This window comes from Crocodylus siamensis, chromosome 1 (genome assembly GCF_052110815.1).
Source record: "Crocodylus siamensis isolate JL-2025a chromosome 1, ASM5211081v1, whole genome shotgun sequence".
In the NCBI taxonomy this organism is placed as follows: Eukaryota; Metazoa; Chordata; order Crocodylia; family Crocodylidae; genus Crocodylus; species Crocodylus siamensis.
This window is the reverse complement of record NC_143395.1, coordinates 2,540,918-2,563,381: the sequence shown is the minus strand read 5'-3', so window position 1 is coordinate 2,563,381 and position 22,464 is coordinate 2,540,918. Positions and strand designations below refer to the sequence as shown.

General features: G+C 44.7%; 1 protein-coding gene across 4 annotated transcripts in view; it reads right to left on the bottom strand.

The window, feature by feature from the left end:
• The window catches only part of MSRA (methionine sulfoxide reductase A), a 471,175-nt gene that overhangs the window by 124,322 nt on the left and 324,389 nt on the right, over window positions 1–22,464 (bottom strand). For all 4 annotated transcript variants that reach the window (XM_090026744.1, XM_090026687.1, XM_090026838.1 and 1 more), the window contains one exon: window positions 10,290–10,396. In XM_090026744.1, coding sequence (XP_089882870.1) covers window positions 10,290–10,396 — 107 coding nt within the window. The remainder of the gene's footprint in view (window positions 1–10,289; window positions 10,397–22,464) is intronic.

Here is a 22,464-nt window from a genome sequence, read left to right as displayed (position 1 = left end):
TGATCTGGGGACAACAGGGCAGACCCTACACTGAAAGACTGTGGGACCTGAACCTGTTCAGCCTTCAGAAGAGAAGGCTGAGGGGGGACCTGGTGACTGTCTATAAACTCACTAGGGGGGACCAGAAGGGTTTGGGGGAGACATTGTTTCCCCTAGTGCCCCCTGGCATGACAAGGAACAATGGACACAAGTTATTAGAGAGTAAATTTAGTTTAGACATCCGCAAGAACTACTTCACAGTTAGGGCGGCTAGAAGCTGGAACCAACTTCCTAGGGAAGTGGTGCTGGCTCCTACCCTGGGGGTCTTTAAGAAGAGGCTTGATGCTTACCTGGCTGGACTCATTTGAGTTGTTTTTTCTCCCGCCAGGCGGGGGGTCAGACTTGAAGATCTACAAAGTCCCTTCCGACCCAACTTCTATGATTCTATGATTTCACTCTGTTCAGCGCTGGTGAGGCCTCAGCTGGAGTACCATGTCCAGTGTCAGGCACCATCCTTCCAAAAAGATGTGGACAATTTAGAAGAGTCCAGTGGAGAGCAATCAGAATGATTAGAGGCCTAGACAATGTCTTATGAGGGTGGAAATAATCTTTTCTCTCTGGCCATAGAGGACAGGACTAGAAACAAGGGACCTAATAGGCAGCAGAGACAATTTATGAAGATTAGGAGGAATTTTCTGACTATAAGGGTTATCAAGCATCAGAACAGGCTTCCTAGAGGAGTTATGAGATCTCCATTCCTGGAAAATGTTCAAGAGCACGTCAGACAGACCATTGGCTGGGATGGTTTAGTCAGGGATGAGCCTGTATGGAGCAGGGAGCTGGACTTGATGACCTGGTGAGGTCCCTTCCTATGTTCCTCTGGAAGCAGGGGACAGGACAAGAAATAATGGTCTTAAATTACAAGCAGAGAAGTGTAGGTTGAATATTAAAGATAGCTTTGTAAATCTGAAGGTAGCTCAGCACTGGAATTTTTTAGCTAGTGAAGGTGTAAAACCCCTTACCTGGTCTCCTACTACTACTGTAGGCTGCTTGACTCCTTCTGTATTGTAGTGACAGAAGTTGTAATTTAGAGACGCTTCCTAATGGGAGACTGAGGAAGCTGGGCATTCAGATATGGTCCCTGAGTTAGGGAATCCAATTCTGGGCTCCACAATTCAGGGAGGATGTGGAGAGGCTTGAGCGAGTCCAGAGGAGTGCCACGCACATGATCAGAGGGCCAGAAAACAGGCCTTATGAAGACAGGCTGAGAGCCATGGGACTCTTCAGCCTAGAGAAGCATCAGCTCAGGGGTGACCTGGTGGTCACTTATAAGTACATCAGAGTGTGCATCAGGATCTGAACGTCTGTTCACCAGAGCGCCCCAAGGGATGACAAGTACCAACGGTCACAAGCTCCTTCAAGACTATTTCAGGCTGGACATAAGGACAGAGGGCTGGACTCGATGATCTCCCGAGGTCCCTTCCAGTCCTAATGGCTATGAAATCTATGAATGCCTGGTTAGTTAGTGAGTGAGAAAGAAACAAAGGGTCTGAAGAGGTTGCCTAATGTTCCACAATTAAAGTTTGTTGTTTAGTATCTCTCATTCAGATAGGCCCATGCTTACTGAACTTGATGATCGCTACGTGGCGTCAGGAGTAGCAAATGAAAAATAATGACAGAATTTGAGTTCCAAACTGAAACAGAAGTTAGCCATGGAGAGCAAGTGCAGCAACAGAGCCACGTGGAAAGATGAAGGCCTCTGTAGGTGATCTTCTTGCAGAGTTACAGTCTGACTAAAAGGACATTTAGTCTTGGAAGTTTCCCAACCTCCACCTCCCACTCTGATGTCTGGAAATATAGCAAAGAATTGGACAGTGTTCAGACAAAGGGCTGAGTGGTTCCCAGCAGCCACATGGGCAGAAGAGCAAAACAACAAAGTCAAATGCTCAATCTTTTTGCATATTGTTGGGGAGGAAGCTCGGGCTGTTAGTGTTTATGACACCTTCATCTCCAAAGAAGGCCAAAATACATAGTTAAGTGTAATACTGTCCAAATTTTAGGAGTACTGCATGCCGAAAAAGAATGAGGTCCTTGAACAATGCAGACAAAGAAGAGAAGAAAGTATAGATTGGTATATTACTGAACTAAAGAGACGGAGTAACAGCTGTGCTTTCAGGCCTTTGACAGAATCTCTAATTAGAGACAGGATTATTTGTGGCACTGCAGACCCTGCATTACAAAAAAAAACCTATTGCAAGAGGGAGACCTGTCCCTAGAAAAGACTGTTCAAATGTGCAGGGCAGCAGAAAGCGCGAGGCCCAAGGCTGCACCAAAAGGGGCCGTTCAAGAATTAGGCATGAAATAACATGCCCAGAAAAATCCAGGATGGCATTTTCTGCTGGTAAGAAGCCACCTTGCAGGGTGAAATTTTCCATCAGCATGGAAACTATTAAAAAAGAGCATGAACAGCCAGGTAGGCAGCAAACACAAAAGGCAACTTGGCCCCAAACGTTGCACTGCATTTGCAAAGCCCTGTTTTAACTTTAACCAGAGAAACCATTTTGCCAGATGATGCAGATCCCACACACAGAAACATCCAGTGCATACACTCAAGCAGGAATTGGACAAGGAGCTTTTTATAGATGTGGTTGAATCAAGCAAAAACACTGAGAGGGACTGGATTTGACCAGTGAAAGTGCAAGGAACAATGGTTTCATTTAACATGGATGTTGGAGCTTGGGTTAATATTTTACCAGTGCAGGATTATAGAAAATTAAAACTGAGACCAAAAGCAAGTCCAACAAACATCAAAATAAATGGCCATTCAGGAACACATATACCAGTGAGAGGGTGATGCATTGCTGTAGAAAGAGACAGACTCCTATTCATTGTGGTACCTAGGGACGTGACAACAATTTGGGTCTGGCAGCTTGGAGAAACTGAATCTAGTTAAGTCTGTGATTGCAGTGCAAGAAGACACAAAATGAATGCCTCCTGGTGATCTTCTTGGCAGTCAGAGTCTTAATCTAAGCAGTCTTCTTAGGAAGAAACCATGTGTTCCAGAAAGCAAGAAGCAACTGTGTCCTGGCAGGAAGAAATGTACCTATGGACACAAATGTAAATACTATCATGGAGAAAGAGGAAATCAGCCTCAGCTGTCTGTGCTAATGAACTTGGTGCTATGTGCAGAAGCACAGCTGCCACAAGCATAAGTCAATTGGATCTCAGCATAAGGACTTAAGTCTATCAAGTTTTGGAAGAAGTGCTTCCCACCGAAACTGGAAAACAAGTCACATACTACACCAGTCCAAAAGTGAAGCTTCCTGAATGACTCACAGCAACTTGCTAAAGGAGCTGCAGGACAGGGTGAACAGGAAAGTGAATGGAGAAGGCTCACTTCAGAGTGATATGCTAGTAACCTCCCCTCTGTCGACGGGTGTGCTCATTGGTTTTTGCATTAACTAATTTTTGCAGTTATTGCTAAGAGATAAGGTATAGTGACAAAAGTTATAATTTACAGATGATCCTTAATGGGAAACTTAGGAAGCTGGGAACTGGGAGACAGTCCCTGAGTTAGGGAGCAGCTAACAGGGGTCTCCAGAGGTTGCCTACTGCTCCACAACTAAAGTTTGTTGTTTAGTTCTTCTAATTCATGTATGCTGATCACTGCACCTATCTCTGCTTCCAACTGTGCTCATCATCTGGTAGCTGCCCTAATTTGTAAAATGGAAGGTAAAATGGAGCAAAAATAGAAGGTAAGATTTTATAAAACTGATGATTGCTCCTATTCCAAATGCATGATTTGCAGGGTATAAGAATGACTGAGTGTTCACTAAGTCAAAGGGCTGAATGAGAAGCTTGGTTTTCAGGCTGATACAAAACAGACTTGGCCTTCCTATGTAAACATCTCCTCTGTACAGCCTGTCTACAGGAAAAAAAACCAAAAAACCCTTTGCAATCTCTCCAGTCAAGAGAACAGGCTCTCTAATCAGTGAGTAGCATACTGCACTCAAGAGGGGATGTAGCAGCTTCCTCTGTGTGCCTGGAAGCTCTGGAAAGCACTCTTAGTGCCACCCAGTGCTTCCTCTGGGACAGTCATCTGGAGCTTCCACATTGCTGTCAATGTTTTAAAGATACTATTGTCCCTATAGTAAGAAGCCTTACTTCAAAGTAAAAATCATTAAGATGCCTTTTCTCCCAGATGCAATATCCTACAATATAGTGATCTAAGAAAGCCTAACAAGTATAAATACACGGTCCACATCAGGGACTGGGAAAACATCTGTTCACCAGGACTCTCCAGGGGAAGGCTAGGGCTAATGGTCATAAATTGTAGAAGACCGCTTTAGATTAGACATAAGGAAAAACTTCTTTACAACTCAAGTGTCCACAGTCTGGAAGAGACTCCCCCCAAAGGTGGTACAATCACCTGCTCTGGATATCTCCTACAGACCTCCAGATCGGGAACAAGAGCTGAACCATGAATTCACTAGGGAACAAGCCAAGGCTGCACACTCTTGGTGCATGGTTGTCATGGGAGACTTCAACTACCTGGACATCTCATGGGAAGAGCACTCAGCCAAATACGATCAGTCAGAAAGCTTCCTCACATGCGATGTCATCCTCCAGCTGTACTCAGCCTTGGTGACGCCACAGCTGGAGTACTGCATCCAATTCTGGGCTCCACAATTCAGGAAGGATGTGGAGAAGCTGGAGTGAGTCCAGAGGAGAGCCACGCTCATGATCAGAGGGCAGGAGAACAGGCCATATGAAGAAAGGCTGAGAGCCATGGGACTCTTCAGCCTGGAGAAGCACAGGCTCAGGGGTGACTTGATGTCAGGCTATAAATATATCAGGGGTGTGCACCAGGATCTGGGGGAACACCTGTTCACCAGCGCGCCCCACGGGAAGACAAGGTCCAACAGCCACAAACTCCTGCAAGGCCGTTTTAGGCTGGACATAAGGAAAAACTTCTTTAGTCCGAGTCCCCAAGGTCTGGAATAGGCTCCCTCCAGAGGTGGTGCAAGCATCTAATCTGGACACTTCCAAGAAACATTTGGATGCTTATCTTGCTGGTATCCTTTGATCCTAGATGACTTCCTGCCCCTTGAGCAGGGGACTGGTCCTGATGATCTTCCAGCCCTAACGACTATGAAATCTATGAAGAAAATGACTGGATGCGCACCTTGCTGCTGTCACCTGACCCCAGCAGTATTTCCTGCCCAAGAGCAGGGGGGCTGGACCCGATGATTTCGAGAGGTCCCTTCCAGCCCCCAACATCTATGAATCTATGAATTTAAGTGTAAATCAAATGAACGTTGACTGTAGTACATTATGAGAACTTTGGAGATGCACAGAATGGCATTAATGATGCCGGCCATATCAAACTTAATAAAATGGAAACATGCATATGTGCCACAAGGGAGCGTGGAATTTTCCCAAATTCTTTTGCTTAGATTTTCAGCCAGTGAAGCACAAGTGCGTTGTTATCCAAACAGTCTTGACAGCAGAATTACTCATCTCCCGGAGATGTTTACTTTCTGGTGATGAAGTCAATTCCGAAAGACTTAAACGAATGAATCACAGTGTCCAGGTTTCATCCAATTAAAGATTTTATCCTAGTACTCCTGTCATCTACAAGAAGCACAGCCAAAGGTACAAATCAGATGCTAGTTATCCATTTGCTGAAGGTGGCCATATAGTTTTGCAATGAAAAAAGATACCAAGACAATTTTTTTTCTGCAGGTCAGGGTCATGCAAAGAAGTTAAGGATGTTCACTGTCTGCTTTGTCGTTCCCAGATTAAAGTATCAATGGAATACAACCAACTAGACATATAAATGTATGCTTCCAGTATAGATGAGCTGTGACAAAAACCTACGCAGCACCAATGACTGGGATTGAGAGATTAAGTCCCCTTACTTTCACAAAAGCTGTTGTCAATCTGAAAAGCAGTAATCAGATGTTTTTCACCCATTCAGTAGCCTTATTAGGAACAACTTTCAGAGAAGCTGAGTGTATTCATCTCCTCCTAGACAAGAGCCATGTGAACTCCCCCTGCCATATGCACAGCACCTCTCCCCCACCAACACGTGCGCCCACCTGCAGTGGTGGCAGCCCAGCTGCTTTCTTTGCCACATGGGCAGGAGCAATGGATGGTGCGGGGAGGGAAAGGAGTGGTATCCAGGCAGGAGCCATGGGCTGCCTGTCAACCCTTCAGGGGCTGCATGTGGACTGCGGGCCACCAGTTGGCCAGCTCTGATCTAAGGTCATAATAGACTGGGCAAAATGATTCAGCCACATTTCCTACCTAGCTGTTAATGTCTGATCCATAACTGTTCTATGCTCGGGTAATAAACCACCATATGTAATTTCTTCAACAAACAGAAACACAACAGCCACCATCACTCAGCTGCATTGTTTTAATAATACAAGGCTAGTGACACTAAACAGGACCTCTGCCAATAATACTGGTTTCTGCTGACTGTGACAGTATGCAATGCAGCTTACTGGTTCAGGCCCTTGGGGTAAATATACTGGCTCTTATGGAGTTGCACTAGGGCTAAGCTGGTACCTTATTCTTGCTCCTTGGAATAGCAAGACTTAGAAATGCAGCACAAAGGCTATGATGGGTTCCAGGAGGAGACCTTCTTTTGGTTCAAACATGAGTACTGCAAACAAGCCAGCAGTAAGTTGGAAGAGTACAGGAGGACTATGAAGAGTGTTCCCTGCCAGTCCCTGGCAAGAAGATGGTGTTATGTCACCTTTCAAATATTGTGCAGCTGAAATTCTTGGGGTTTCTGGTCTTGTACAATCCAGCCAGAGCCCTCTTACAGAGCTCCCCTTACTTTAGCACTAGTGTTTTCCAGCATTAAGGCAGAAGATGCACCACTTCACTGTTACAGAAGCGTAGGAATTGCCATTCCTGATCAGAACAACGTGATCTGTTCTCTAACTGGCCTCTTCTAGATCTTTTAGAGGAAGGTGTAAGATACCAGCACCATGGTCAGAACTGTTTTGACCATGTCTTCACCATGGAGGAGGTTTCTTTCTATCCCCCATGAGTTTATCACGTGCCTTATGTCCTGAAGCAGGAGGATTTAATCCCCAATAGAAGCAAATCATTTTCCCTTAATGTAACAAAATGGCAGTGGTCCCCTGAAAAACACCCAAGAATCATCGAATCATAGAAAATGAGAGTTGGAAGGGACCTCAAGAGGTCTACTCCACCCCCCCTGCTCAAAGCAGGATGCGCCCCAAGTATATTTTCCTCCCTCCCCATAGAAATCCATTATTCTTTGCAAAGTCCTTGCCTTTTTTTTTAAGTTAAACAGCCAGAGTACTTGGATTTAGTTATTAGGATACTAATGAATAAGCCACCTTTGCTTTTATTCAGTTACATTGCCAGGAAACCAGTAGTCTCACTGATACATAGACTTCTGTTACTACTCAAAGCACTCCTTTCTACCCTCCAGGATGTGGTATAAATCAGTAGTTATCTTGCAGCAACGGAGTATTGTGATATACACATAGGTTACCGCCCTGCGCAAGATACATAAAGATGCATCATCTGAGATGCATAAGAGCAGCCTGAAGCCCTGTTTAAGATGTGTTATGGATACTGTAATAAGGAACTTCATTATATGTGTTTGCCTGAAAGTGCAATACAAAGTGCAATACAAATCAGTTAAAAGGTCCTTGAAAAATATTTTCTTAGGTCCTTACTGTCTCTCAACACAAAGAGTTTTGCTACAACTACCATGCTACTGTAGGCGACATTTCCTTTTGTAGCTACAGTTCATATTGAGCATCAATATGGTTTTTAATTCTCCTATCTAGTACAGAAGCAAAAAAACCCCAACTATGCATGATATCAGCTTTCTGCTCCTGGCTAATTATATAAGTTAACTAATGATATACAATTTCCAAAGAATACAACTTCAAAATAGGTAGACTATAATCCTTTATTAGAAAATTGTGCAGTACAAATGACAGGCAGTGCCTCTAGCATACATGCATTTGGATTTTCCTGTCCAGTTGGTATCACGAATGACAAAATAGGGTCAGCTGTTTTCTGCTCTCTTTTGCTAACGTTAGCTGTATCTTACTGTATTGCGGGTTACAGCTCTCAGTATACTTTTCCAAAGCGGTGACAATTTGGGAGTAGAATGGCCCACAATAAAGCAATGAGCATATGACACTCTGTTAAGTAAATTATGAAGAAGGAACCTTCCCAAATCACAGATCAACACAGATAATCACACAGATAAACACTGAAAGGACTGAGATTTATGCCTGGATGCACATGAGGTCATGTCATTAGTCACCATTTACAAATTGCTTACTTGTGTATTCAAATTGCTAGTCACCCTTGGACAACTTCATATGCAAAGTAGCCACACAACTGCATGCACATTTTTGTGCATGAAAAAAGTTTGCATGTGTAGTTACAGAAAGCAGACCTGATACAGACAGCTCAGCGCCTACACCAGTGAGTGGTTCTCAACCTTATTCGATTCAAAGCCCCTGCAGGAAAAGGCCAGCTCATACCTTTTTTGACAATGAAAAAATAATAGAGCATTTCTGTTGTAAAGAACTCAGAAAGACCAGAACAGGTCAGAAAGTTTTTGACACATTGGATTCCTATTTGCAACCTCTGGGTTTATCTTGTGAATCACGTGTAGGTGTTTGCACGCCTAACAGCGCCAATATTGTGCATCGCCCCAACTGAGAATCACTGATCTTCACCTTCACATTTGAACTGTCATATATTTCTGGTCTGTCTATTTTTTATTCCTTAACATTGTCAGATCCTAAGGTGGGTGAGCTGAATTCAGACTTACCTATCAGCATCCAACTTTTCATCATAGGTAGGGGCTCTTCAGCACAATTATGCTGGAGTAAGTGCTCTGTTTATTTGAAGCTACAAGAAGCGCTATTCTCCTGCAAGTTAATCTGCAAAATAGCACTGAAGTCAAATATGCTTTTCATTTCCTAATTATCTATTAAAGGGATTTTCACATTCTTGTCTGCAGCATCTAGTACTGGTCACTGTCCAAAACAGAGTACTGAACTGGCTAGATCTGGTAGCCATTTTCCTGTTCCTACCATCATTAGAAGCTAGATTACCTAGCCAGAGATGTTGCATAATGCAGCACATGCTCTGACAGTAGGAAAAAGCTAGCAACAAACTGTATGGGATAAAGGAAAGTGAGAGGAAAAAAACCCCAGAATATTGCCATGTTTCAAGAATGAAGCCCTCCAGCATTGCTTGGTGCACCTGGATTCTGAAGCTAGCATTCATATTGCCGGTCAAGCCAGCTCTGCAAAATGAACTTCACTCAGGGAATAACATTTTCACACATGTTTTCTTGATCTTGGAAAACTGTCATCCCTTCAAATGACCGGTGACAAGGCTGTTAAGACCCTTTGTGTTTTGATAACCCGATAACAAAGAGGAATTTCAAAACTTTCTCACAAGTTTGTCACGTGTTTGTTTGTTCCAGAAAGCGTGCCTCCGGGAGAATGCACAATGCCAGCAAACTAGAGAGATTTTGCCACCAAATGCACACATATATCCTTGCATTTAAAAAAAAAAGGACTGCTTAAAGAAGCACTTACCCTGCTACACAGACATTATCAAAATATGTTATTTTGCAAAGTAATCCCTTAGAAGACAATGTTTCTGCTGCCTTTAGATAACCGAAGTCCCTATAGTATATCTCTTGTGGCAGAAAAGAAACAGAACCCTTTTGTAATACTTCAACTGGTCCAGTTAACGAATGGTGCTGAAAGGGCCATCTACCTCTGACGCAAAAGAGGGCTTCCTGTGCTGCCGATAGTCAATGTAGACGGTCTCCCCAAGTCACTGGATGGACAGCACGTCTCCCTCAACTCACTGCCAGTTGCAAACCAGACAGAGACACTTTACAGGTCAAAAGACAGAGATGAGTCTGGAGTGTGCACTTCCACTCATGCCCAAAGTTCACGAAGGTTCGCATCCGAGATTCTGGTTTCACCCATTATAAGAAGACTTCAACTGCAAAGCAGAGCTTGGACTAGCTTTACAGTCCAAACCCAGGTAGCTTCATGGTCCTGGGATTTGAATAACTTTTTCTCAGCATAATCCTCAGATTTACAAACCTGGATACAGCAATTTAAAATAAATGCGACCTAAGACGACGATAAAAGGGTCAGCAACAGTAGCAGTAGACAGAAAACACAGAGAACAAACTGACTTGCTGTGCATCATGCCAACTTCCTTTCAGCTCTGATCATGCATACAGTAATTCATGTCCTATCCAATATTACCTTTTGATAATCCTCTTTAGATCTCAGAGCAGCTTCCATCTGTTCCTGAGAGAAGGTGTAGATGGCCGAGCGATACTGTGTGCCAAAGTCATTACCCTGCCGCATTCCTGGGGAGAGAAAAAACACATTGGGCTATTAGGATCATACTTCATATCTGGTTTGATTGTAGTGTGAATAGTCAATAGCTCTGATTTTTTGAGCAGGCTCTGTACATCTGGAATGGCCAGCTCCGTACAAGCCAACAGTCTCACATGTATATACACAGTTGATTATTTTTAGCAAGTTCATACCTCCTTTGAGTTAAGTAGACATGGAATGATTCCTCTCTGATCTCTCCATTTAAATGACACACAAATTAAATGTGAACGTTTTATATTTGGGTAAATTGCATGGCAGTCAAATACAGAAATAAAGCCTTAATAGATCTCCAACTTGATATTTTGTGTGCGTGCGTGCCCTATGGTTCACTTCATAGTAATCAAGATAGCCCTAAAATACTTTTTTTCATCACGCAAACATTTAAAAATCTCTTGCTGTTAGGCAGTGTCCAAATGTTTCCCTGTAATGCAGGATTAAATCTGAAGGAAGTTTCCCAGTGCACTGAAAAGTGCTGGCAACTCCTCCTTATTTATCAAATGATGAGGTTTCTAGTTCAAAAAAAAAGTGTCTACTGCTGAGTTATGGCTGCAGCTGGTTCCTTACCCCACCTGGATGCAATAGAAGTGGGAGTAACTCTTGGGATGTAGGAAGTGGGTGGAGCGCTCCTTGCAAGGAACCCAAAGAGCAAGCATGGCTGAATTTGTTTCACAGAGAGTTTCTTTTGGGAATGAACAATCCAGGATAGGTGGAGCTCGTACAACTAGCTTAGACCTTCTTTCAGATCAGGTAGGAAAAGGGCATCTCATATGCATGGATTCGTAGATGTTAGGGGTGGAAGGGACCTCTTGAGATCATCAGGTCCAGCTTTCCCCGTGCTTGGGCAGGAAAAACTGCCGGGGTCAGATGACCCCAGCAACGTAAGTGTCCAGACATCTCCTGTGAGAGCGTATTTGCAATACACATACATTGATCATGATGGTATACAGGATAAAGTACCCATTGATGCGGCTCAGTGGTAGAATCCTTGCTTCCATGTGGGTTCAATTGCCAGACACGCATATAACTGCAGCCACCAAGGCACCGGATGTCCAGACTCGGACTGGCATTTGGATTCTGTTTCAATGGTCTAAAGAGGGAAAAAAAGTCTGGCAGCCTCCAGTCCTCTAGATTCCTGCCTAGGCATATGCATTGACGGTCCTGGTGACCTCTCATGCACACATCATGATCCAGAAGAATCAGTGATTGCGTACTACTACAGAATAATGTCTCATGGCCAATCCTGGGTGTAGATAGATATTCAGCCCTTCCCTGGATTCAGCCTACAGAAGATTTGATACTCTAAACACTGAACTATAAGCTATGGGGTGAGAGCAATGAAGGATTTTAGTTTTGGTGATAGTAACAGTCTCTTCTACCCTTGACATCTCTTAACTCAACTTGTTCTATTACACTGCATGCTGGCTTAGGCAAGGGCCGCTCCTGAACAGGAAATATTACTATTGCTAGCCAGAAGCTTTGCAATATGACTAGTTACCTGTTGAGATCTGGGCTAAAATGATCTTTTTTATTTAAATTACAAGTAAAAAAGAAAATAGATTTTTACCGAAAGTCTCCAGAGGTGGCAAATTAATGAATTATCTAACTCTGCTACTTGCACCACATGATGCTAAGGTATGGATATCGACTTTGTGCAGCTAAACATACATCTATCAAGTGTTGTTGCTGCTGTTGTCATTATTTTTAATATATTTTAGATGTGCAACCTCTGTTGTCAGAGTGCAGTGCTGATATTTTTTAAGCCCTCAGGCAACTATTACTTGTTGAAATTCGCTAATCCAATGAGTAACAAACGAGGCAAGAAATTCAATTTACTAAACAACTGCTGTAGGAGGACTGATCTTAATAATCCTGGCTTGGCTTAAAAATGTTTATTTGTGTGGGTGGGTGGGTCGGTGGTTGTGTGCCTGCGTGGGCATGCACATCTGCATGGGTGCATGTGTGGATGTCTGTGTAGGTGTAGATGTCTGTGTGTCTGTGCGGGTACATGTGTACATGTGTCTGTGTGCCTGTGTGGGTGCATGCATGCAGGTCTGTGTGCACATGTGGTTGATTATGCGTGTCTGTGTGGGTGCATGCATGTACATACACATAAATATATATATATTTATTAAACCAACACAGGCTTTAGGTAGAACACATGCATGTGTATAGCCACATGTACACACACACGTGCAGACACACACGCACACTAAAATAAAATCTAATATCAGCTTTAAAAAAGAAAAATTCCACAATGGCATCTGTGCTTAACTCCACTTCCTTTCTGGAAGGCCAGTTGAAATACTTTGTCTTTTATGGTATTGTACATTTTTCATTTAATATAGTATGATATCGTATATTGTAAGGCTTAGGATAGGAGTTAAAAATACGGACAATTAATAGAAATGTGAACTCCGTTGGAAGAAGCCCTGTACTAGGTAACTCAAAAGCAGTTCTTATTTTAGTCTTTTAATACTATTGCCATTGAGTCTAGCAATGTGTGATATTTCTCACATCTTACAGCCCAAAAAGGTTTTTTTGTTATGACAATGGGCCAGAATCTGACTCTAATTTCACTAAAGACTATCCAGCTATTATAAATCTGCAGTGGTAGGAACAAAGTCAGACAGGCCCAAGGTCTGTACATGGCAGAAACCCACTTTTCAGTGAAAGGTATTTAAATGTAGGAAGAAAGAAATGCCGTTTCTACCACCCATAATGGGGTAGATAAGAGACAGGATGAGAGAGAGAGGACAAGACCTAAGGTATTCTAAGGAGCAACTACAACACAGATAAAAACATGGCACAAAATCTTCTGGGGAAATTAAAATATATCACCCCACATTCCTCAAGCATATATAGCCAGTTCCTGGAGCACATGAAGCTCTCTCGGCACCAACACAGAAATCATACAGAAGACGGGCTGGAAGGGACCTCAAGAGATCATCTAGTCCAACCTGATGAAGTAGGAAAGGTCTTGTGTCCCATACAGGATCAAACCTGTAACCTTGGCATCCACCCCTTCAAGAAAGATATAAAATCATGCTCATTCCCAGCACTAAATAACTTGTCTCTCTGGCTCCTTCAGTAAGAAGCCCCTTGACACCCTGATGGAGAGGGTGGAGGGACTCTGAGAACAGCCCCTTCGAGGCCCCTTTGTCTGAGACTTTTGCAAACAAAAGCAGACCTGGGCCGGCCATAGGCAACCCAAGCTTCCTGTCTGCCTTAACGAACAGGATCACTTGGAAGTTCTGTCTCAGGTGTTAATCAAGAAGTGGCTATCTGCCACAGACTTAAAAACACCTGCCTTGCCTGCAGGGTCTCAATGAGCACCATCTACCCCATTTGGCGAGAGCTGGAAGTCATAAAACTCTGCTGTGCTACATAACATGTAGCTGGAATCAGTGCGCAGACCTCCCCAACCCAATTTCTGTCAACTAAGCTGTAAGGAAATCAGTTAATTTCTAAAATGTAGCTGCATATCAGGGGGAAGCCTTGGTCCAAAACAAATCATGCCAGATTGGAGCTTATTGAATTTGTTGGTAAAACAGAATAATGCAACAAGGGGAAAAGAAGGAAGAAAAAACCTGTCACTGTGTACTGTATTGTTCTGATTATACGGAATCCCACATTTGCAGGTTCAATGTTAGGAAAAACAGATTTTTGCCCAAATATAAATGGATAGCCATAGCTGTAGTCCTGGGACCACTATTGCCCTCGCTAAATCACAGAGTAGACTCAAACAGGCTAAGGATAGAAGTCATACATAAACCAGTATAAGTGATCAGAAACTGGGTTAAATCTGTAACAGAATAGAAGTCCAATGCACATAAACCAGTTTCAAAATGGCTGAAACTGGTTTAAGATAAACCTGGTTGAATGTAGTATCAGACTTAACTGATTTGGGTCAAATTGGTTTATGAAATTTCTGTCCCAGACCACAATGAAGGAAAAGAAACACAGGGTTAAATGCATGAAAAATAAAATTTAAAGAAAATGCTCAAGGCTCATTATACTCTTCAGCCTACAATTGCATGTCAGCAGATAGCCAGACAAACATTTTTTTGTTGACCAGGAAACTGTTTAAAGATTTAAAAAAGACAGGGCCGTATTTAAAGGGCCAGACTTGAACTGCAGTTCCAGACTGAAATTTCATCTGACCTGAAGAATGAAAGCTCTGGATCCAAGCAGTCTTGGTCCTGGTATTAAGGGTTCAAAATCCAAATCTTACCAATTTGAGGGATGTGGGGAAGGAGAAGTGGGTGGTTGTATTTACACTATTGCTTTGTGCATGCATCGGCACTCCTGAAGTGTATCCGACGCTGCATGGTTTCCTGCCCATCCACCTCATAGACTGTGCGCTGACTCTATGGCTCCAGTGGTGACCCATCATATGGACTGCTCCAGAGCTGGGGACCCAATGCTTTCCAGTCCCTGCAGAGGAACCAGAGGTCTGGACACCTTAACCTGACACTGAAATTTTAGGACTTCTGAGATCCTGGCTTCATGATGAAGAATTAATTCATCACAGACCAAGAAGATCCTGGGAAAATGTCAAGTGAGGGTGATCTGGGTCACCCAGTGTAGTCGTTCACCATGCAAAATAAGCCCACTGCTGCCATGCCTGAGCAGATGACCAGGTATGGCACCTTTAGTAACCACACTGGATGGCTCCTAAGAGTGCCGTGGAGTATCATCTTCTCTGTACAATAGTACCATACTGTTCAGATTACAGGCTGACCCCGTACAAAATATCTGGGTGCATTTGGAGTGGAAAAAAGGTCTACTTATAATTGAAACAAGACAGTATTTATGAGCTCCCACTCAAGCTTCAGTGCCTGGCTTTAAAGAAAGACTTGGGAATCCACCATCCTGCTCTGGTTCCCCGGACACAAACCACCTGCTGCAAATGCCTCTCCAGCCTGGCGACAGCAACCACTCTGCCTCTGCCTAGCTGCCTAGCTGCCAGGTCATTCCACCAAAATCAGCAGCAGGAAACCAAGTGGGCACCTGTGGACCCCATTCCTTAGAAAACTAGAACAAGACAGAGCTGACTATCAGCCCGCACTAAGAGAAACAACTGAAGGTGACTCATTCAGGGTACCTTGCAGCACACAAAAGTATCGCCGGGAAACTCAGGACATATATAACAGGGTTCCATGGATTATCGACCATGATCCTTGACTCATCTGGCTATGAATCCTGACACTTCACAGGACACTTTTGGTTACTGGTTCCCTAGTAGGATTTGTTATCAACAGGTATGTTGGCGATGCACAGGAGGTGCACGTGCACCCTCTGAGATTGGCTGTGCACCCCTGGAAGCTCTAGTCACGAAACTGGAAGTGCCAGCAGAAGTGCACTTTGGGTTTTTCTGCTGGTGGTTCTGCACTCGATGATTGGCCGCTGGGGGACATACCCCCCTCTGCGATCAGCCGTGCAGGACCCCCTGCTTCCCTCCGTGTAGGTGATCTTGTGCCCCGCCCCCAGACTCGGGAGGCACCAGTCACCCACGAATAGATTTCATAGATTTCATAGACATTAGGGCTGGAAGGGACCTCGGGAGATCATCGAGTCCAGCCCCCTGCCCAAAGGGCAGGAAGTCAGCTGGGGTCATAGGATCCCAGCAAGATAAGCATCCAATTTGCTCTTGAAGGTGTTCAATGTAGGTGCTTGAACCACCTCCGCTGGCAGACTGTTCCAGACCTTGGGGGCTCGGACAGGAAAGAAATTCTTCCTTATGTCCAGTCTGAAACGGTCTTGCAGGAGTTTGTGACCGTTCGACCTCGTCATCCCTTGGGGCGCTCTGGTGAACAGATGTTCCCCCAGATCCTGGTGGTCACCCCGATAAACTTATAGGTGGCCATCAGATCACCCCTGAGCCTACGCTTTTCCAGGCTAAAGAGTCCCATGGCTCTCAGCCTGTCATCATAAGATCTGTTTTCCTGACCTCTGATCACGCGCGTGGCTCTCCTCTGGACTCTCTCAAGCTTCTCCACATCCTTTTTGAATTGTGGAGCCCAAAACTGGACGCAGTACTCCAGCTGCGGCCTCACCAAGGCCGAGTACAAGGGGAGAATGACGTCCCGGGATTTGCTCGAAAAGCACCTATGGATGCACGCCAGCATTTTGGTCGCTTTACTAGCCGCAGCATCGCATTGGAGGTTCATGTTCATCTTGTGGTCAATGACGACCCCCAAGTCCTTTTCTTCTGTAGTGCTAACCAACGTAGCACTGCCGAGCCTATAAGGGTGCTGCAGGTTTTTCCTCCCAAGGTGGAGAACCTTGCATTTTTCGGTGTTAAACACCATCAGGTTCTCGTCCGCCCATTTGCTGAGCTTGTCCAGGTCAGCCTGGATCACCCGCCTATCTTCTGGCGTGGATGCTTTGCCCCAAAGTTTGGTGTCATCAGCGAACTTAGCCAGTCCACTCCTGACTCCAATGTCCACATCGTTAATGAAGAAGTTGAACAGGATGGGTCCCAGGACAGAGCCTTGAGGGACCCCGCTGGTCACAGGGCACCACAATGAGTGACTGCCATCATACATAAATAAATCAAATCCTGATTGTCTTATTTATGCATGAGTCCTCTAGATGCTCCCATCACCTCAAACCATAGCTGTGGACAAATGGCAATTCAGGGAGCAGCTCCTGGTGGTCTGCAGCGAAAACATCACATAGTCCCATTCTTCTTTGTTGTATGCAATGGGTGTATTTGCATTAAGATGCAAGTCAGACTTTTCCTATGCAAGTAATTTCTATAGTTGTCACAAAGAGGCTGTAAGATTGTGAATAAGAGGGGAAGTATTCAAACATAATTTCTCTGTGAAGATGTGATCAAGGCCAAGAACAAGAATTGAGAACCAGGGCTAGTTGCAGTACCATCAGAATGCAGTGTAGGGAAGGGGACATGCTCTCCTGCAGAGGGTGTGTAGAAACAACGTAGGGACTGAAAAGCCTTTCTGACTGATGTTTAAATAGGAATGTAAAACCTGCTGCTGGTGATGATGAAAGAGAAGCAACGAAATCTGGATCTAGACAGAGAGATCAAGGCCTAAAAATAAAACTAAGGGGTCCAAGAGGCATAAAAAGGTCCCTGCATGGCTGTTTTGTTAAGGGAAGGAAAGAACTACATCAAAAAGTGTTCATAGTACAAGAAAGTAGGTCAAGAAGGGACCTCACGAGGTCATCAAGACCACCCCCTGCTCAAAGCAGGATCACCCCAGTGCACTGTCTGTCTAACCTGCTCTCACCTTTGTTGCAGAAAGCCACTTTGGTTTCTCCCCAGATTCTCTGCCCTGTGACAATGAGATTAAAATAGGCCCAGCACAGAGGAGTCACACCTCAGCCTGTTTCTTTAGGTACCCTGAGCTGGCTGCATTGCTGAGGGAGGGGGGAAACCTGCTCCCTCTGCCCACGGGACTGGCATCAGCCACCTGGGTGAGGGGCATCTACCTGGGGAGCTGGAATCTGCCCGGTAACAGGTGATGTATTTCAAATTGGTTGGTGGACAGCCAACTGGGGCTGACCTCCACTGGACCAGGTGAATGAGGTCACAGGGGCTATATAAGTTAGGACGGGGAAGGAGGGATTCGCTCTCTTCGGCCATGAGGTGAGGCAGCAGCCATGCGGTGGACACAGGGGAGCTTTACCATCTAAAATTGGCTCTCTCCCCCAAACTCACGAGCTAGGAACAGCCTGCCTCCAAAGGGAAACGGCACCGGCCTTTGGAAGATGCTTGTGAGTAAGCTGCTCAAGATCTGATTAGATATCTAGCTGGCAGTAACTCAGAGGCGGGATCAAAAGGCTACCTCAGCCAAACTGTTTGCTCTTTAGGATTTCTAGGATATTGCTCAATCTTGTACCCTATTTTCACCCTACCCCTGTAACCAATAAAGCCTTCCTTTGTGACTGGTGTGGGAGACTTATTGAGGGGTGGGTCTAAATTATGCCTAAGAGACCCCTTAGGTCTGCAGACTAAGGGGAACTTTACTTTTTGCCCCCTGACTTGGGGAAGTGCCCCAAGTGCCTGTACCGGGTCAAGTACCCATAGGACTTTAGGCCTGTGTTTCCCCGAGGACACAGGCCCGAGAGTGAGTCTCTTCTCGGGGTGGTGGCGGTGACGTTACCCCCAGGCTAGCGAGTGTGCTCCGGGAAGGGGGTTGGCCGGACATAAGGCGCCCCTAGGGAGGCATTTGGAGCCTGGCAGGTGGGCGGGCGCAGGGAGGTGGGCGGCTCAACACAGGAGCGCCCCCTACTGGCCCGCCACAGCCTTCTTGAAGTGTGGGGCTCAGGACTCCGGTGAAGTCTCGCCAGTGCCAAATAGAGTGGAAGAGTCTCTTCCCCTGATTTTCAGGCGACACCCCTGTTACTACAACCCCGGATGCTGTTGGCTTTTTTTTTTTTTTTTGCAACAAAAGCACACTGTTAGCTCATATTCAGCGTATGGTCCATAGTAACCCCCCAAGTCCTTCTCTGAAGTACTACCGACATTCTGGAAGGTAAGGCTAGGATACAGAATGACCTGGATAGACTGGAGAACTGGTCTGCAAACAATCAGACCTTGATGAAATTCAAAAAGGATAAGTGCCAAGTCCTGCACTTGGAATGAAATACTGCATATAATTACACATTATGCAGAATGATGCAGTATAGTTGTGTGCACAAATACAAGCCAGAGAAAGAAATATTTGACCTAGGATTGATCAATTCAAGTTGCTGAGGCCTAGCAATGTTCTTTCTATCAAGGTCCTGTCTGAGTTGACAACCTTATTTTAAAATTATTTTAATACAAAGAATTCTTGCAAAGGTGCAAACTAATTTTATCTAACAAAACGAGGTATTATCGTGTGTGTGTGTGTATATGTGTGTGTGTGTGTGTATGCGTGTGTGTATGTATATGCGTGTGTGTATATGTGTGTGTGTGTGTGTGTGTGTGTGTGTATATGTGTATATATATAAAAATGGAACAGGAAACATCATGAAATATGAAACAAGTGTTATGTGATAGGATGGAGTTTCACATTATAGCTGGGATAAATAATCTCCAATACTGACCTCTGACAAACAGGAGCCAAGAGCTACAAAGATTGTTGGGATTCTTTCTGACTTCAGGGAACCGAAATCTGATACATCTCTTGAAGTAGGACCTGGGTTTTTTTTCTCCTACCCCCGAGAAGCAAACACTACTGTGAGCCAAGCTGGATTTGTGCTTCAGTTTTCCTGCTAATTTCTTTTCCCTGTGCGTGTATGTGTCCACATGCATGTAGGAGTTGTCGGTTTGATTATACTTTAGATAACTAAGGCAAAGAAGCACCATGTGAACCAAAAGGCCAGCAGCTCCACTCACAGAATCACAGACAATGAGGGCTGGAAGGGACCTCAGGAGGTCACATTTAGTCCAACCCCCTGCTCAAAGCAGGACCATCCGCAGCTAGATCATCCCAGTCAAGACTTTGTTTAGCCAGGTCTGCAAAACCTCCAAAGATGGAAAGCCCATCATCACCTCTCTGGGGAGCCTGGTCCAGTGCTTCACCACCCTTCTCATGAGAAAATTCTTCCTAATATCCAACCTCAGCTTCCCTGGCTGCAACTTGAGCCCATTGCTCCTTGTTCTGCCATCTGCCACCGCTGAGAACAACCCAGCTCCCTCCTCTTTCAAATCCACCTTCATGTTCTTGAAATTGAAATTGGTAGTAATAGAAACCCCATATTTCCACCAATATCAGTGAAACTGTGCTTCCTTATAGCAGCTGAAGATCTGGCCAAATTAAAAACAGTTATTGGAGGGTCCGTCTATGCTACAGACTGCCGTGTAGTGCAGAGATCCCCTTGCTGTCACCAAACCAACTAGCTATGTCTCAGTAGCAGTCTAGCCACAGCAGTGCAGCACTAAGGACAAACTAAGTCACCCTAGCAACCCTGAGTATAGAGCTATCTAGGAACATGTTCACCACGTCAGCAATGGTTCACAATTAGGGGCAAAGAGGATTGACACTGCTCATATTAAATACTCCAGTCGAATAGGGGGGCTGTGTTTCTGAAGGACGAGGGGCCCCATCTAGGAAGTCATCGATTAAGGGACTGATTAAGAGGAAGAAGCTGACACTGTGTCAGAAAGCCATTACATTTGTTATCCATCGGTGTTGAACTGGTTAGGTACTAGCTCCTTGGGCTCCTGCCCTGACTGTGCAGCTGGCTCTCCTGACGGGCTTGGCCTTGCAGCTGCGTTCTGCAGCCGGCGACCACTTCTTTCCTAACAGGTAGACTGTGTCTCTGTGCCAGCCCCAGATACAAATGAGCGGCCTGTGTAGAAGGCTGGTCAAACTGAAAGGCAGCAAGGCCCAGGTCTCCAGGCACAGAATTAGGACTAAAGCAATGCAGCAAGTCAAAAAGTAGGAACCAAGAACCAGCCAAGTGTCAGGTCCTGGAGGTGAACAGCCAGGACACAGGTTGGGCATCCGGAGCTAGAGAAAGAAACCAAGATACAAACTGGAGATCTGGAGAGGAGCCTGAACCCACAATTGCAGTCTTTCATATTGCCGAGCCACAGAGATGAGTCCATGCTATCCTAAGTACTTAGCTGCTACCCCTGGCTACAGAAAGTATAGCCTCAACCCGACGGGCCAGATGGGCTCCTGGGCTCCTGCTGACCTTTGGCATGTATAACAATAAAGCAGAAAATGCTGGTGTTGCACTGGCTTCTTGGCAACTTCAAGGATTTCTTTCACAAGTCCAACCCTCTCTTGTGACCGGGAAGCAATACTCATGCAACATCCGTATCTTCTCCCCAATAAAAGCGTGTAATGGCATCATTCTTCAATCATTTGATTCTCAAAGGATCCCAAGTATAATAGAGACAAATGACTCAAGTCTGTTACTCTCTTCATTGTGGCTCTGTGAAACTTTAAAGGGCAGTTCATAGCTCTTACTTTAATCATAAAAATTCCTCTGTGATTTATAGAGTTTTCTGTAGCTGTCACATATTGCCTTATCCTCGCAGAAGCCTGATATATCGATCGGTCATTTTCCCTTCCCCAATCAATGTCTGCTGAGTTAAGACTAATAAAACTCCTTCCTTCAGCTCATCATATCATTATTTAGTAAAAATCATTTGCACCATGTCACCCTGACTTGATATCATCACTCACTATAATGATTACAGCTACACAGGTTAAAAGTTGCCAAGGGAAAGTAAAACTCTGAATAGCTGATTATTAAAGGAGAAAAATGGTAATGAAAGAAGAGTTGGTTTACGATGTGGACTGAGGGGTCTTGATGATCTTCAAGTTCTGGGGTGCAAGGAGGCTGTATGGATACTAGGTAGGTCAGTGGTTCTCAACCTTTTTAGGTAGGAAGGATTCCTCACTAGACTTGAGGCATGTCTCGGAAAATGCCAGCGCTTCGTGTTCAGTCGTTTTTTGACTGTGGGGGGGCAAATAGAGCAGATTTTCTGTTGCAAAGAACTCAGGAAGACTGCAACAGGGCAGAGGGTTTTAATACTGTGGATTCCTATTTGAAATCTCTGGGTTTATCTTGTGAATCGTATTTGCACGCTTAGCAGTGCTAATAGGGTGTGGCACCCCTTGACAAGCCTTGAAAAGATCTCAAGGTTGAGAATCGCTGAAGTAGCTTCTTCAGGAAGTAGCAGGATATTAATGAGCCGCTACATATTTAAACAGGCCTCTTTCACCATCAACATTGTGCAAGGCTACGAAGCTTTCACTCCATATTTCTTTCAGTGCCAAGGAACAAGATACAGAGCAACAATTTAGCTCAGGAAAAAGAGAAACATTACTCTGTTTCACCCTTGTAATATCAGGCTGTGGAGACATTTCCGAACTCAAGACATAGTTCTCCATTTCCTTGCCTGGTCGGTAGCCATTTACATCCATGTGAAATGAAAGCAGTGCCTGCACGGAGCTCTTCTCTGGTGCTGTGGGAATAGCATCAGCAGTTACACAAAATGTGAATCAGTAAAGAATCAGGCCCTTATATCCCGCAGCACTGGTGAGTACTATGTCCAGTATTACATCCA